This window comes from Numenius arquata, chromosome 20, assembly GCF_964106895.1.
Source record: "Numenius arquata chromosome 20, bNumArq3.hap1.1, whole genome shotgun sequence".
NCBI classification, from domain to species: domain Eukaryota; kingdom Metazoa; phylum Chordata; class Aves; order Charadriiformes; family Scolopacidae; genus Numenius; species Numenius arquata.
In genome coordinates, this window is record NC_133595.1 from 490,349 (window position 1) to 505,237 (window position 14,889).

General features: G+C 53.0%; 1 protein-coding gene across 2 annotated transcripts in view; it reads right to left on the reverse strand.

Annotated features, from left to right (window-relative positions):
- Positions 1-2,382: 2,382 nt before the first annotated feature.
- The window catches only part of ZBTB40 (zinc finger and BTB domain containing 40), a 37,694-nt gene continuing 25,187 nt past the window's right edge, over positions 2,383-14,889 (reverse strand). For both annotated transcript variants that reach the window (XM_074161681.1, XM_074161680.1), the window contains exons 10-17: positions 8,783-9,190; positions 8,086-8,292; positions 7,197-7,361; positions 6,533-6,747; positions 5,078-5,240; positions 4,662-4,748; positions 3,602-3,822; positions 2,383-2,882 (exon numbers count right to left, since the gene is read on the reverse strand). In XM_074161681.1, coding sequence (XP_074017782.1) covers positions 2,691-2,882; positions 3,602-3,822; positions 4,662-4,748; positions 5,078-5,240; positions 6,533-6,747; positions 7,197-7,361; positions 8,086-8,292; positions 8,783-9,190 — 1,658 coding nt within the window. In that variant the 3' untranslated portion in view covers positions 2,383-2,690. The remainder of the gene's footprint in view (positions 2,883-3,601; positions 3,823-4,661; positions 4,749-5,077; positions 5,241-6,532; positions 6,748-7,196; positions 7,362-8,085; positions 8,293-8,782; positions 9,191-14,889) is intronic.

Sequence of the window (14,889 nt, forward strand, 5' to 3'; positions counted from 1 at the left end):
ACACGGGAGATGCTCGATAGTCCCCGTACAGCCGCAGAGCTCTCACTGGGTTTGTACTGCTGGCAGGACTCTGCTGAGGATATATCTATGCAGGCTCTTGCCGGATACAAAAGCAGCAGAGAAGACCCCGAACAGGAGAAGTGAGCCTGAACTACACCTGATGTGTGATTTACACCATCCCCCTTCCACTGTGACAACACTCACTCAACAGGGACCAAAGGGATCAAAGTCAAAATGCACCACTTGCATGCTTTTCCCGAGCTAAGCTTTATGAGAGGACTATAACTAAGGCAACTTCTTCCCAAACCCTGCTAAACCTTTAGTCTTCCTCCAGAGTTTTTCAGGAACAAAGGGAGATTAGCTTTACCGGGCTGTCGGGATTTCCACAGCTCCCAGCCCCCACGGAGCCAAAAAAGACGGAACAGCTTCCATCTCCACCAGCCTCTGGGACAAAATCCACCGCTTACCTCCCGACACATCTCTGAGACCACCAAGATGTACTCTCTTGTTCTGTCACTATCCCCGTGCTCATCCTAAGCACCACACACAGCTCTTCTGTCCCCAGGCAGGCATGAGATGGTCTCCAGTAGTTCCCCTTCTGCTCTCCACAGGTGGCCACAGCCCAATTTTAGGCTCTTCTTTAAGCAGCGATATCCAGGGATTGGAGGTGCCCTGTCCAGGGCTTGGAGTTGTCCTTCAGCCTGGCAGTGGCTCAAGGTCTCTCCATGCCAGCCCGCCCAGGAGCTGGGTAAGGCCTGGGAAGGTGAAGAGGAGCTTCAGCAAAGGTGCAGAGGCACCTGGCCATTAGCACTAATCCTTAAGACCTTGAGCACCATCTCCTGGTCATTCCCAGATTCAGTGGCAACTTAACCTCACGCTTCCTCCATTTCTTCCTCAGCGCAAAGCCTGGAGGACAAGCTGCACATGAAACCGAGGAAGAGAAAGGTGGGAGCACTGCATGAAACATGCAACCCTTCAACAGGGTCGTGTGTGTGATGCCACACACACACACACAAAGTGCCACAGAGAACATGAGCTCCACTAAGCCCCTCTCCTGGGGTCACTCCTTGCTGTTCACTTCTTTTCTCCAAGCTCCAACAGGAACTACAAACTATCTCCCTGGCATCGCCGCCTTGGCACTCTCTGTGTGACCGTCTCTGCCTGGTGGCCATGAGCAGCCAGCACAAGATGCTGCTGGAAAACTCCAATCTGTTCACCCCCTGCGCTGCCGTGGCTGCGGGCAGCGCAACGAAAGGAGCAGTGCTCGCCGCAGGGTCTCGAGCTGCAAGATGCGGCGGGGAATCACCGCTCAGCATGGAAATATCGCAGTGGCAGAGTTCAACCTTTTGGCACGAGGGAAAGGAAGATAAATGCTACCAGTCCCCCTAGAGCCACAGGAACCCTGCATCTATCTAATTGCACTTCATAATGGATTCAGCAAACCATTAATTATCAGATTATATTTTAGGAAACAGCAGATAAAAAAGCTGTATGAAATTTAGCCTTAAAGGGGCCGGTGTGCTGCAATGAAGCTGTGGCACCGCGCTGGCACCAGAGAAGCAAACTTCACGGTAGGTATCTGAATGCATTTTACAAAGCAATGCCCTGTGCGCCCTGGGGGACGCCTGTGTGCGGTGACAGCAGCACAACCAGACAGAAACACCTTCATTAGTGCCAACCCACCGATACCAGTCACAGGGGGCCCTGCCACGCAGGTACAGCTCTTCCTCAGCTCTTCCTCTTCAGTGGCTTCAGCATGTCCCCAGTGCACCCCGGGGAGGCAGGAGATGGCAGAGCTGCTCCCTCGCAAAGGGGACGCGGATGCCCAGACCTGCCTGTGACCCTTCCTCGTAAGGCACAGTCCCAGCAGAGATGTGGACAGGACCAGACCTGAGCTACACAAGGTACCACCTAAACACTCCGAAGCAATTTAACACAACTCCCAGGAAGTCTCTGCTCGAGGCCCAAGTGCCAGCTCTGCGCTGGAGGACTTTTCTAGCTGCCACAACGGGCAGCACAACGGTACCAGGGAAAGTAACCAAAGAACATCCCTGGAGGGGTTCAAGACCAGGCTGGATGGGGCTCTGAGCAACCTGATCTGGTGGGAGGTGTCCCTGCCCAGGGCAGGGGTGGAACTGGATGGTTTTTAAGGTCGCTTCCAACCCAAAACATTCTGTGATTCTGTAACAAAGCAGCCCTTACTCACCCTGCAGAGCAGCAGACACCTACAAACGCATCACTGCTCCAGCCATAGAAATCTCCACCCCCAACTCTCCAAACAGCTTTTTCTTTGGTTTCACATACCCAGCCAGCCCAGCTTTGTCCTGCACTGGTCTCCTCCTCCACTCTGCTCACAGCAGTGAAGGAACACACATAAACACACCCAGTTCCCATCTTTTCCTTTGCTGCTTTATTTCTCTTCAGCCAGGAAGGTTGGGTGGTCCAGCTCACCTGAGCTGCTGACTGCAGGGAGAGTTCCCAGGCCCCTGTTAATGTCTACAAACCTCTCCTGTCCTTGGCTCCTGTCCTTGGCCACGCTGTGCTTGCTGGAGGCCATTTCGTTGGCAGTGTCACGTAGCCAGGGCTGTTTTCCCAAAGAAACCCCACATTTCCCTCTGGAGCAGCACGTACAGTTCCTGAACGAGTCTAGTGGATACCGGGCGCACTGCATGGGCACCCGCTGCTCACTCTCACTTGGTTTCTTCACAAATCAGAGTGATTTTGTCATCAAACAAGTCCTCCATGGTCACTGCCACCAGCTCGGAGCCAGCTTGGCTCATCTGGGATTCCGGCAATGTCACAAAGACTTGGGAGCCAGCGAGTTGGGCCTCATCAAAAGAGATGATGTGCTCTGCGGCTCCTTGCTCTGATGTCTGAATTACCTGCGTGGAAGATGACCTGAGTCAGACACTTACAGCACCGCTTTCCCCACGATTCTTTGCTGCCCACATCTTTCTCAATGGTAATAACGTTTAGCTTCATGCCAGAGGTCTGCAATTACAATAGGCATGAGACTAATGGAAAACACCAAGCCACACACACTGATGATGCAAAAGAGAAGACAGGAGAGTAATTTAAATATTTCTCTCCACAAAATAGCTATAATTTAGCTCCACAAGCAGTTGTAGACAATAAATGCTCTGTGATTATCCACTGGAGGAACGCCAGCCCAGGGAATCTTGCACACTTGGCTCCCTCATCCAAGGAGCTCTTCTCCACTGATGGCTGAGATACTGAAGAGAAAGAGTCTGGGTTCAAGCTCAGCATTTGGCTTCCAACAAAACAACTATAATCTCATGGGGTACGTCATCTGGGTTTCAATCACCTCTGAGGAACCAGGCACCTCTGCACACGCTGTCGGTCCCTCCTCCTCAGCTCCTGAAAACCAGGACTGAGCTGCTTCCCCTCCAGCGAGCCCACCTCACACCAGCACAGAAAGCCCAGAGCCCTGTGGGCTGGGGGGCTAGACCCCTCTAAAACGGGGGAATCAGGGAGCAGAAGGGGTGACCGGAGCCACAGAGTGGATTTGGGAAGAATAAGCGGGATGGAGGGGGAGGATGGATGAACAACCGTGGGGGCCATGGCATTGAGTAGTCTTTACCTGCACAATCTGGGTCGTCGTGGCTTGGGAGAAGACCACCTTGGGATGCTCAGCGCTGTTGTGCCCCTCCAGCTCGCCCTGGGAGGGGAAGAGCTCCCCACAGAGCTCACAGGGGAAGGTGCTCTCTGTCTGCTTGAAGTGCTTGGTGGTGACATGGCTCTGCAGGGCCCCTGGGAAGCGGAAGGATGCTGAGCAGTACAAGCAGCGAAACGGCTGGGAGCCTGCGGGAAGAAGCACTGTCCTGAGCCTAGGCTGCAATGGCCAGGGCCACCCCACCAGCACAGGGAGCTGCAAACAGCCAGGACATGCAGGGCTGAAACCCACCAGGGACTCGGGACATGGCATGTGCCAGTGTCCTGTCTCCTGACTACACCACTGTCTGCTCAGTTCTAGCTCTGGTTCCCTGCAGCACTGGCATTCAGAAACCAGGCCAGTGTACGATTGTAGCTGCGGCTGCCCCATCTCACAAACATCTCTTCTCCCTGTTCCTTTGCATCACCCAGCACCGCTCCTTGTTGGTCTGGCTTGCAATGTCTCCTGCTCCATCTCCTCCCCTGCCATCCCATGCACAGCCCTGGGGACCCACCTTTCATAGTAGTCTGGTCTCCCAGTTCACCCTGCCTCACAGCCATGCTTCAGCTTGCCAAAGGGCCCTTGAGGTGGTCTCCCCAAGCCCAGATCCCTCTCTGATCCTTCTGGTGCTAAACTCACTTTTTGTCCAGTCTCCCACTAGCTCTGTCCTCCACAGACTCCCATGCTCAGGCTTCAGTTCCTCGTTTCTCTCTGCTGATGTCTCCTCACCTGCACTGAGCTCTCTTCTCTGCTGTAACAAGCAAATCCAGATCCCTCCTTGACAACAGTGGCTCCAGAAGCTTAACAAACATGTCCCAGCCTCACCAAAACCAGTGCTCTTCCACCAGTTCATCCATTCATTTTCTGTTTCCTCACACTTCCTCACTATGTCCACCTTCACCCTCCCACTTACAGCTTAGACATCGCTCCCTGAGAGGAGCAGTCATTGCTCACAAGGTAAACGTGAACAGCAGCAAATGGAACCAACCTGAGTGCCTGCACTTCACGTGGACCTGCAGCAGAGCCAGCGTGGGGAAGAGCTCCTTGCACATCTCGCACTCGTGGAACTTCACATCTGCAAACGAGGCCAAGAACAGAAAAGTGTGCACCTAAGGTCTTCTACAAGACACCTTCTGGACCAGAGCTCTGTCAATGTTTCAGCAACACCACACGTGCACAGACACGAGGAGCATCTTTGGAGATAAGGCAGGAAAAGGAGAGGCCAAGAGCAAGTGAGCTGCAAGAGGCTGAGGTGAGACTTTTCAGAAAAGACTGCTGCAGGAACAAAGAATCTGCTGTGATCTGCAGGTAAACGGGATGCACAACCTTGTCCTATGGGGGTTATTGCTACACCTCTCCCCGCAGCCGCCATGCGTTTTTGTTTGCTAACAAATGGGCCGTTACCTGTGTGCTCTGCCTTGACATGCTTTCGGTGAGCAGCAGTGCTGGAAAACGTTTTGTCACAGGAGCTGCACTGCAGGGAGGAGAACTTGGAGGAGCGGTGATTCTGAGCTGCAAAGACATCAGGGTGGTGGGTCCGGTTGTGATACCATAACCCTGACAACTGCTGCAATGATAAGGATCGAATCACAGTTACAATACAAAGCTGCTCCGCTGACATCATGACAGCAAGAAACTGTGGAAAGCAACAGGAACAGTGGGGCTGTGCTCAGCAGGTATGAGACCTGCTCATCCTCCCATGGGACAACAGCCAACACCTCACTCCTGTTTCTCCATTGCCCCCAAAGAGCTGAACCCCACTGAATCCCTCATTCTCATCTCACTCGCTGCAGGTCTCCTTTCTGTGTGAATTTTTGTTCCCTTGTACGAATGTTCTCCCACACCCACTCCCACTGAGGCGTGCCATTTGCAACACGAGTAGTTTTACTCCTACACTTCCTGGCAGCTGGAAACTTGGGGTGAAAGAGATTCTGGAGGGTGCAGACCGGCAGGTGTGTAGCCCTTTGCAGTCACAGCCTGTATCTCTCCATGGACCTGCCTTTTCATAGAATCATAGAATGGTTAGAGTTGGAAAGGATCATCAAGTTCCACCTCCCACCACACCAGGTTGCTCCAAGCCCCCTCCAACCTGGCCTTGAACCCCTCCAGGGATGGGGCAGCCACAGCTTCTCTGGGCAACCCGGGCCAGGCTCTCACCACCCTCACAGCAAAGAAGTTCTTCCCCACATCTCAGCTCCATCTCCCCTCTTTCAGTGTCAAACCCTTCCCCCTCGTGCTATCTCTCCACTCCCTCATAAAGAGTCCCTCATCTCTCCTATAGCCCCCCTTTAAGTACTGGAAGGCCGCTATAAGGTCTCCCCGGAGCCTTCTCTTCTCCAGGCTGAACAACCCCAGCTCTCTCAGCCTGTCCTCACGGCAGAGGGGCTCCAGCCCTTGGATCATTTTCATGGCCCTCCACTGGACCTGTTCCAACAGGTCCATGTCCTTCCTGTGCTGAGGACTCCACAGTGCTCCAGGTGGGGTCTCCCCAGAGCGGAGCAGAGGGGCAGAATCCCCCCCCTCGCCCTGCTGGCCACGCTGCTGGGGATGCAGCCCAGGATGTGGGGGGCTTTCTGGGCTGCCAGCGCACGTTGCTGACTCATGTTGAGCCGCCAACAACACACGGCCACCAACAGCCCAAAGTCCTTCTCCTCAGGGCTGCTCTCAATCCATTCTCTGCCCAGCCTGTATTTGTGCCTGCCTTTTCCCTATGGACTCTGCCTCCTCTGCGCAATGTTTCCTTCTGCTGACCACAAACTGCTGCACTCGGTGCTCACGGCCAGAAGAGACATCCTGGTGCAGGAGCGGGCAACAGCAACCTTCTGCACATGAGACCAAGCTCTTGCTGTGCCAGCTCACCTGGTAGGCTTTGCCACAGATCTCACAGCTGAAGGGCTTTCCTCCAATGTGGGTCACCACGTGGCGCTCCAGGAGTGACGGAGCACTGAAGACCTTGGCGCAGGTAGGGCAGGGGTGGTACTCCCGCGAGTGGGCTTCGTGGACGTGCTTACGGTGCTCCTGCAGGGTGGCAAAGCTCACCCGGCACTTCTTGCAGTCGTAAGGATCTTCGATGTCTGCCGCCCAGGAACGCAACAAACAGGAGACAAAAAAATCAAGGAAAAAAAAGAATTAAGAGGAAAATTCACAGAGAGAGAAAGGAAAAGGGAAATAAAAGCTTGTTACTCCCCAGACAAAAACTAGCACAGAGTTTTGGCCTTGCATACAGAGGTTGCTGCTCCTGCTCATGTACAGCTTCCCGCGGTGGGTTCCCAGCAGCTTGCAGTTTGCTGGAAGCCAGCCCTGCCATTTTCTTTGAGATAATCCTACCCACAGCATCAAATCACTAAAGAGTCTTGCTTTTCTTGGGAGGGAAAAACCCCACCATGAGACACCCAGCCAGCTTGCAGGCACCAGTAACACGGCACAAGCCTCTGCTGGCACGGATGGGTCTGCCGTGACCCTGCAGAAGCCATGTCTTGCAGGCTGGGCTGCCCAAGCCAGGGAGGGCGGTGGCCACACTCACTGTGGAAGGTGCGGAGGTGGATGGAGAGCCCGTTGGCCTGGCGAAAGCCTTTCCCACACTCCCGGCAGACGTAGGGCTTGTCCCCCGTGTGAGTCCGGACGTGGCGCGACAGCTCGATGGACTGGGCGAACACAGCATCGCAGTACTGGCAGGCGTACATCTTCCCTGCAGTGACACCCCGCGTGAGAGCCCGCACCCAGCGGGACAGGAGATTTGCCCGGACTACGTCTAATTCCAGAGGGAGAGATCGTAAACCGGACAGGCTTCCCTGGGGCAGCCAGAGCATCTCAGCGCGGGGTCAAAAAGGTCCTAGAGGTGCTGGAAAAAACCACACCTGCACAGGGAGTATTAAATTACTATAGATTTCAAGTATCTGGAGGTACTACATGCTTCTGGAGGTACTACACGCTGGCATGTCTTGTGTTCAAAATTAACTGCCCAGCTGCAACACGCTCATGCCCCAGCAGTGAAAGGGGCTGGGTGCAGGGGCAGGAGAAGCACCAACATGAAAACCTATGTGAAATCAAGCCAGAGGGAGGGACAGGAGAAAGCAGGTTAACCAGAGGGAGGAGGACACATCACAAGAGTTTAGATATGAGGGGACAGAGAAGAGGTCAGGAGCAAAACAAGGCAGAGAAAGAGAGAGAAACCCAAAACAGAAAGCAAGCTGCTAACTGGGTGGGTACAGGGAGGAGGTGGAGAAGGTGATGGGGGAGAAGCAGAGCTGGGAACAGCAGCCAAAACCACGTGGGTAAAGATGACCTGGGAGCAGCCTCCCGAAGGATGGGGAGGGTGGGGAAGCGACCAGGAGGCAGATGGAGGAGTAGGGCAGGAAGGAGTGGATGGAGCAAGCCAAGCCCATGGCTGGGCTTCCACAAGGCAGGCTCACCCTCAGCATGCTTCCTCTTGGTGTGGTAGGCGAGGGCCGAGGCCTGCATGAAGGTCATCAGGCAATGCTTGCACATGAAGGGCCGGTCCCCCGTGTGCAGCCGGAGGTGGTTCTTCAGTGTGGAGTTGGCCGCGAACTTGGCCCCGCACTCCTCGCAGGAGAAGGGCTTCTCGTCAAAGTGCTCCGTCAGTTTGTGGTACTGCATCCCTGGGGAGGCAGGACAATGGGGTGGCGCTGGTGGGACCCTGTGCCAGCCTTACCCAACCCTGCTGCAGAGGCACCACTCCACCCAGCCCAGAGCTCCACCAGCCCACCCACAACACCAGGGGTCACCCTTTGTCCTCCGGCCTGGAGGTCCACCAGGATATCACAAGCTGCCACAGGGAGGGCGAAGAGACTCAACTCCTCTTACTCATCCTGCTAAACCAGCTGCAGAACTGGAACAGCTTGATTATTTTTGGAGGCTTTTAAGTTTGCCAGTAGCCCCACTTCTACTTGATGAGCCATGTGGAAAAGCAATTAGGGAAGAACTAATCAGAAAGCGGTTGTGCTCAGTGGGGCAGGAGAAATGAGCTGAGCTGTGTTTCTCACACACAGCGCTCGCAGAGCTGCAGGGGGGGAGGAGGAGATTTCAGACTATCACTTTATTATATTGTCCAGACTTCTGTCCAAACACACCTGCTCCCACCAACCCTACCTGAGGCATGAGCAAACTCTCGGCCACAGATGTCGCATGCCACGGGGAGCCGCTTCTTCTTCTTTTTGGCTGTCCCCACCATCCCGTGGACTTCCAGCTGATGTTTCTCCAGCTCCTTCTTTGTCAATTTGACCTCACTGCACTCCTTACACTGGATTTGCTTCCCTCTGGCCACCCGACAGCGTTTCATGTGCACCTTCAGGCGGCAGTAGAAGTGAAAGGTCTTATCGCAGGCCTTGCAGACAAAACTCTTCTTGGAAGAAACTTTTTCTTGGTGTTCCTTCAGTTCCTCGGCACCAGCACCTCCCGCCTTGTCTTCATCTTTGTCCAGAGCTTCAACTTGGGATTCACTGTTCACCTTCCACTTCCTGATCCCAGGTTTCTCCCCAGTTCCCTCAGTCAAGAGACCTACAGAAACAGCAATTCCTGTTTCGGTGCTGACCAACAGGACCAGGCACCAGCCCATCAGTCTCCCATCTCCTGAATGCTCCTACACAGATAATTGTCCCTGCAGAGCAAGAACAGACACACATCGGACACGCTGTCCCATCACAACAGCGGCACATGGCTCTGCCCAAAAGTGGCTGTGGCCATGCATGGTATGATGCATGAAAGAGTGGTCCTTGAGTTTCTCCACCCAGACGTACCAGGGGCTGGAGTAGACTGGGAAGAGCCAGGGCCAGACTTTCCAAAGAGCCTGCTCCTCAAACAGGAGGATCAGTTGCTTCCAAGCATCTGCCTCCTGCTCAGACACAGGAAGCTATGGCCGTGATTAAACGTTTGAAGATCTGAGCCTCAGGTATGGTACTGTCTAAGTCTGCCATTGAGAGTGGATACCCAGCCATTAATTACAAGAAATCTCAGGAACACTTCCCAAACACAAACTCGTTGAAAGAGAACAGATAATCTCGCTACGACCCTTTTGAGTCTTCTGGTTAGGGCCCTGAGGTATTTTAAATCGCACATTACATTCACTTCTTACAAAGTATAATGCTTTTCTGAGGCCCTGTAACACCATCATCTCAAAAAGCACAAGCTGTAAAATTCACCCAGGAATCTCAGTCTACAGAAAAGACCCACAGGGAATGCATGTATGGAAGAAATCAAAATACAAACAGATATATTTGGCTTCTCTGCTATAATGAGAACCATGCAACGGCGTGGCCATGGAAACCAGTGCAGACTTCTTTTGCCAATGCACAGGAAATTCAGCCTGTGCTTGCGAAACTTCATTTCTGCTTCCTCGCTATGGGCAGAGCTCAGCACAGTGTCCCCCCTGCACAGCGCTCCTGCCCTGGATTTCCAATGAACTAGAAACCAGGTGACATATTCCAACGGACTCAGAAATCTTAAGTGGCGACCCATCGACCTCGGAATACATCAAGGGAGAAAAACAGACTGGAAGACTGGTTTCCAGTTTGTCCTGCTCTGTCAAGACAGCAGTACAGGCCTCTCGCTTCTAAGGTCCCTCCCCACGTCCCTACAACCAACACTGCCAGTTTTTCTGACCCAAGTGAAGAAGTATCTTTAAATCTCCCAGAAACATCGAATGTCAAAAAGAGTCACCTTGCTGGGCAGCATGAACATGAACGAAAGGCCCCCGCGTCCTGGGCTGCATCCCCAGCAGCGTGGCCAGCAGGGCAAGGGGGGGATTCTGCCCCTCTGCTCCCCTCTGGGGAGACCACCCACAGTGCTGCCTCCAGCTCTGGGGCCACCAACATCAGAAGGACATGGAGCTGTTGGAGCGGGGCCAGAGGAGGCCACGGAGATGCTGGGAGGGCTGGAGCCCCTCTGCTGTGAGGACAGGCTGAGAGAGTTGGGGGGGTTCAGCCTGGAGAAGAGAAAGCTCCGGGGAGACCTTGGAGCCCCTTCCACTCCCTAAAGGGGCTCCAGGAAAGCTGGGGAGGGACTCTGGATCAGGGAGGGGAGCCATAGGATGAGGGGGAAGGGTTTGACACTGAAAGAGGGGAGATGGAGATGAGATGTGGGGAAGAACTTCTTTGCTGTGAGGGTGGTGAGAGCCTGGCCCAGGTTGCCCAGAGAAGCTGTGGCTACCCCATCCCTGGAGGGGTTCAAGGCCAGGTTGGAGGGGGCTTGGAGGGACCTGGTCTGGTGGGAGGTGTCCCTGCCCAGGGACAGATGTCCTAGCCCTCTCTGGGGTCAGATGAAGAGAGAATCGAGAGCTTGTGTGTGAGGATTAAGGGGTAGCCCAATATGAGGGACACTGTTGTGGGTGTTTATTACAGGCCACCTGATCAGGACGGGGAAGTTGATGAGGCCTTTTACAATCAGCTCAAAGTAGCCTTGCAATCACAGGCCTTGGTTCTTGTGGGGGACTTCAATCACCCTGATATCTGCTGGAAAGGCTACACAGGCAGGCATCTACAGTCCAGGAGGTTCCTCCAGTGTACTGATGATAACTTCTTAACTCAGCTGGTGGAGGAGCCAACGAGGAGAGAAGCACTACTGGACCTAGTACTGACAAATAAAGAGGGACTGGTGGAGGACATTAAGGTTGAGGGCAACCTTGGTTGCAGTGACCATGGAAAGATAGAGTTCAGGATCATGGGCAATACATGCAAAACAACAAGTAGGACCAAAACCTTGGATTTCAGAAGGGGTAACTTCGACCTCTTCAAGAAACTGCTAGGAGAAACCCCATGGGATAGGGCTCTGGAAGGTAGGGGGGCTCAAGAGAGCTGGTTGATATTCAAACATTGCCTTTTCCAAGCTCACGATTGGTGCATCCCTAAGAGCAAGAAATCAGGCAAGGGAAGCAGGAAATCTGCATGGTTGAGCAGGGAGCTTCTGAAAAAACTCAAGTGGAAGAAGGAAGTTTACACTGAGTGGGAGAAGGGACTGACCACTTGGGAAGATTACAAGAATGCCGTCAGAGTATGCAGGGATGAAATGAGGAAAGCCAAGGCCTCCTTGGAATTAAAATTGGCAAGGGATGTCAAAGTCAACAAGAAGGGTTTTTTCAAGTATACTGGAGGCAAAAGGAAAACTAGAGAAAATGTGGGCCCACTGTTGAATGAGACGGGTGTCATGGTGACCGAGGATGCAGAGAAAGCAGAGTTGCTGAATGCCTTCTTTGCTTCAGTCTTTACTGCTCAGGCCAGGCCTCAGAAGCTGCAGACCTTAGAGGAATCAGAGAAAGTCTGGACAAAGGAAGACTCTTCCTTGGTGGAGGAAGACCAAGTTAAGGAACAGTTAAGTACACTAGATATCCACAAGTCCATGGGTCCTGATGAGATTCACCCATGAGTGCTGAGGGTGCTGGCAGAAGTCATTGCTGGGCTGCTCTCCATCATCTTTGAAAGGTCCTGGAGAACAGACAAGGTGCCCGAGGACTGGAGAAAAGCCAATGTCATCCCAGTCTTCAAGAATGAGGACCCAGGAAACTACAGGCCGGTCGGCTTCACCTCCATCCCTGGAAAGATGATCGAACAGCTCATTCTGGGCGTCATCTCAAAGCATTCAGAGGAAAAGAAAGCTATCAGAAGTAGTCAACATGGATTCACCAAGGGGAAATCATGTCTGACTAACCTGATAGCCTTCTATGATGGCATGACTGATTGGATAGATGAGGGGAGGGTGGTGGATGTTGTCTACCTTAACTTCAGCAAGGCTTTTGACATTCTCCCACAACATCCTCATAGGTAAGCTTAGGAAGTGTGGGTTAGAAGAATGGACAGTGAGGTGGATTGAAAACTGGTTGAAAGACAGAGCTCAAGGGTCGTGATTAGGGGCACAGAATCTAGTTGGAGGTCCATAACAAGTGGTGTTCCCCAGGGGTCAGTACTGGGTCCAGTCCTCTTCAATATTTTCATCAATGACCTGGATGAAGGGATGGAATGTACCCTCAGCAAGTTCACTGACGATACAAAACTGGGAGGGGTGGCTGACACACCAGAAGGCTGGGCTGCCATCCAGAGAGACCTGGACAGGCTGGAGAGTTGGGCAGAGAGGAACATGATGAACTTCAACAAAGGCAAGTGTAGAGTGCTGCACCTGGGGAGAAATAACCCCCTGCACCAGTAGAGGTTGGGGCTGACCTGCTGGAGAGCAGCTCTGAGGAAAAAAGACCTGGGGGTCCTGGTGGACAACAGGATGACCACAAGCCAGCAACGTGCCTTTGAAGCCAAGAAGACAAATGGCATCCTGGGGTGCAAGACTGTGACCAGCAGGTCGAAAGAGGTCATCCTCCCCCTCTAATCGGCCCTGGTGAGGCCCCATCTGGAGCACTGGGTCTAGTTCTGGGCTCCCCAGCTCAAGAAGGACAGGGAACTGATGAAGAGGGTACAGCAGAGGGCTACAAAGATGATTAGGGGCCTGGAGCACCTCTCTTATGAGGAGAGGTTGAGGCACTTGGGTCTTTTTAGTCTGGAGAAGAGAAGACTGAGGGGGGATCTGATCAACACCTATAAATACTTCAAGGGTGGGTGTCAGGAGGATGGGGCCAGTCTTTTTTCAGGGGTGCCCAGTGACAGGACAAGAGGAAACGGGCACAAACTTGAATATAAGAAGTTCCACCTAAACATGAGGAGGAACGTCTTTCCTGTGAGGGAGGCAGAGCCCTGGAACAGGCTGCCCAGAGAGGTGGTGGAGTCTCCTTCTCTGGAGACATTCAAAACCCACCTGGACACGTTCCTGTGCAACCTGCTCTGGGTGACCCTGCTTTGGCAGGGGGTTGGACTAGATGATCTCCAGAGGTCCCTTCCAACCCCATATTATTCTGTGATTCTGTGACTGGATGGTCTTTAAGGTCCCTTCCAACCGAAACTATTCTGTGATTCTAGGAAAATTTGAGCACTAAGGAAACCAGGATGGGAAATGTATAGAAGAAATGCCATGCCAGCAGGGGTGTAACCAGAGTCAGATGAAGTGAAGATGAGTTTGCCACAGACTCCAGTGGGCCAAGAGCTGGTTCATGGTCCTCCTGCTCTTATGCCTGTGAAAACGTTGTTCAATTACAAGATTAAAAACCTTCAGCCTGGACAACTGCACAAGACCGTAATGGTATAAAGGCAGGGGAAGCTCTCAACTTCAGTCCACCGTCATGGGGAAATGCATAAAGGGGCTTGAGGAACAGCTCTCCATTTCCAGGGGGATGCTACTGCTCCAGGAGAACAGTTTGAAAGAAAGATGAGGGAGATCACGTGAAATCAATGGCAAGGTACCTGCACGCTGTAGTCCCATGCCAGCGTGATATATACATCCTGGGTGGCAGGAGGAACCTTGCCTGATGGTGGAATACACCATCAAAAGGCTTTCAAAGGCTACCATGAGATGGGAGCATGGGAGGCATGCTAAACTGTATCACACAGAGCTGATGTGACAGTAAGGTCAGGTGACAGTTTGGTGAACCTGCAGGTTTCTATGATGGCATCAAGTACCATGGGCTGGTGGCTCCTTCGACAGAAGAGGGGACACGTGGCACTGCTACATCAGGGCAGCAATCCCACTCCACTTGGCAGCCAGGATGTCCCCCAGAACCCCTCCTGTGGGTGAAGACAACATTTCATACCTTGTTAGAGCAGCGTCAAGCAACAGACATTGCCCAGTTGGCTTCCATCCTTGGAGATGCAGGAAGCTTGGGAGGTGAACACAAGCGCTCTCGTGAGAAATAAGACCAGACTGAAGAAATGACTGCACATCAGGCCTGAGGGCAGGACCTCAGCATGCCTTGGCCATGCCCCTGGCTGAGCCTCCTGGGAGCAGACAGAGCCTGAGGGCAAACGTACACCAGTAAGGTCCCAGACCTCTTGGTGTGTGACCATCCTGCCTCCCACTTCTTCAGCTTAAGCTGGAACAAAATTCCACCTGCCCCTTTGCATTTTGAAGGTTGCTCCGATGCTGACACACATGGTGGCTTCTAACGCAGAATCTTTATAGGGGAGAATGGCATTTTGCTCACAGACACTAGAGTTTAACAATTTCAGGGGCTGGTGCAGGCCTAAGTTAGATGCCAACTGTCTTCTTTAAACACAAGACTATGCAGAGAAAAAGCCTTTTTGCTGGAGTTCTTGACACATTTCTGAGATCTGAAAGGCATATCTTGATAAACATGATCTCCCAAAAAGTGACTGTACAGAGACCTGGAA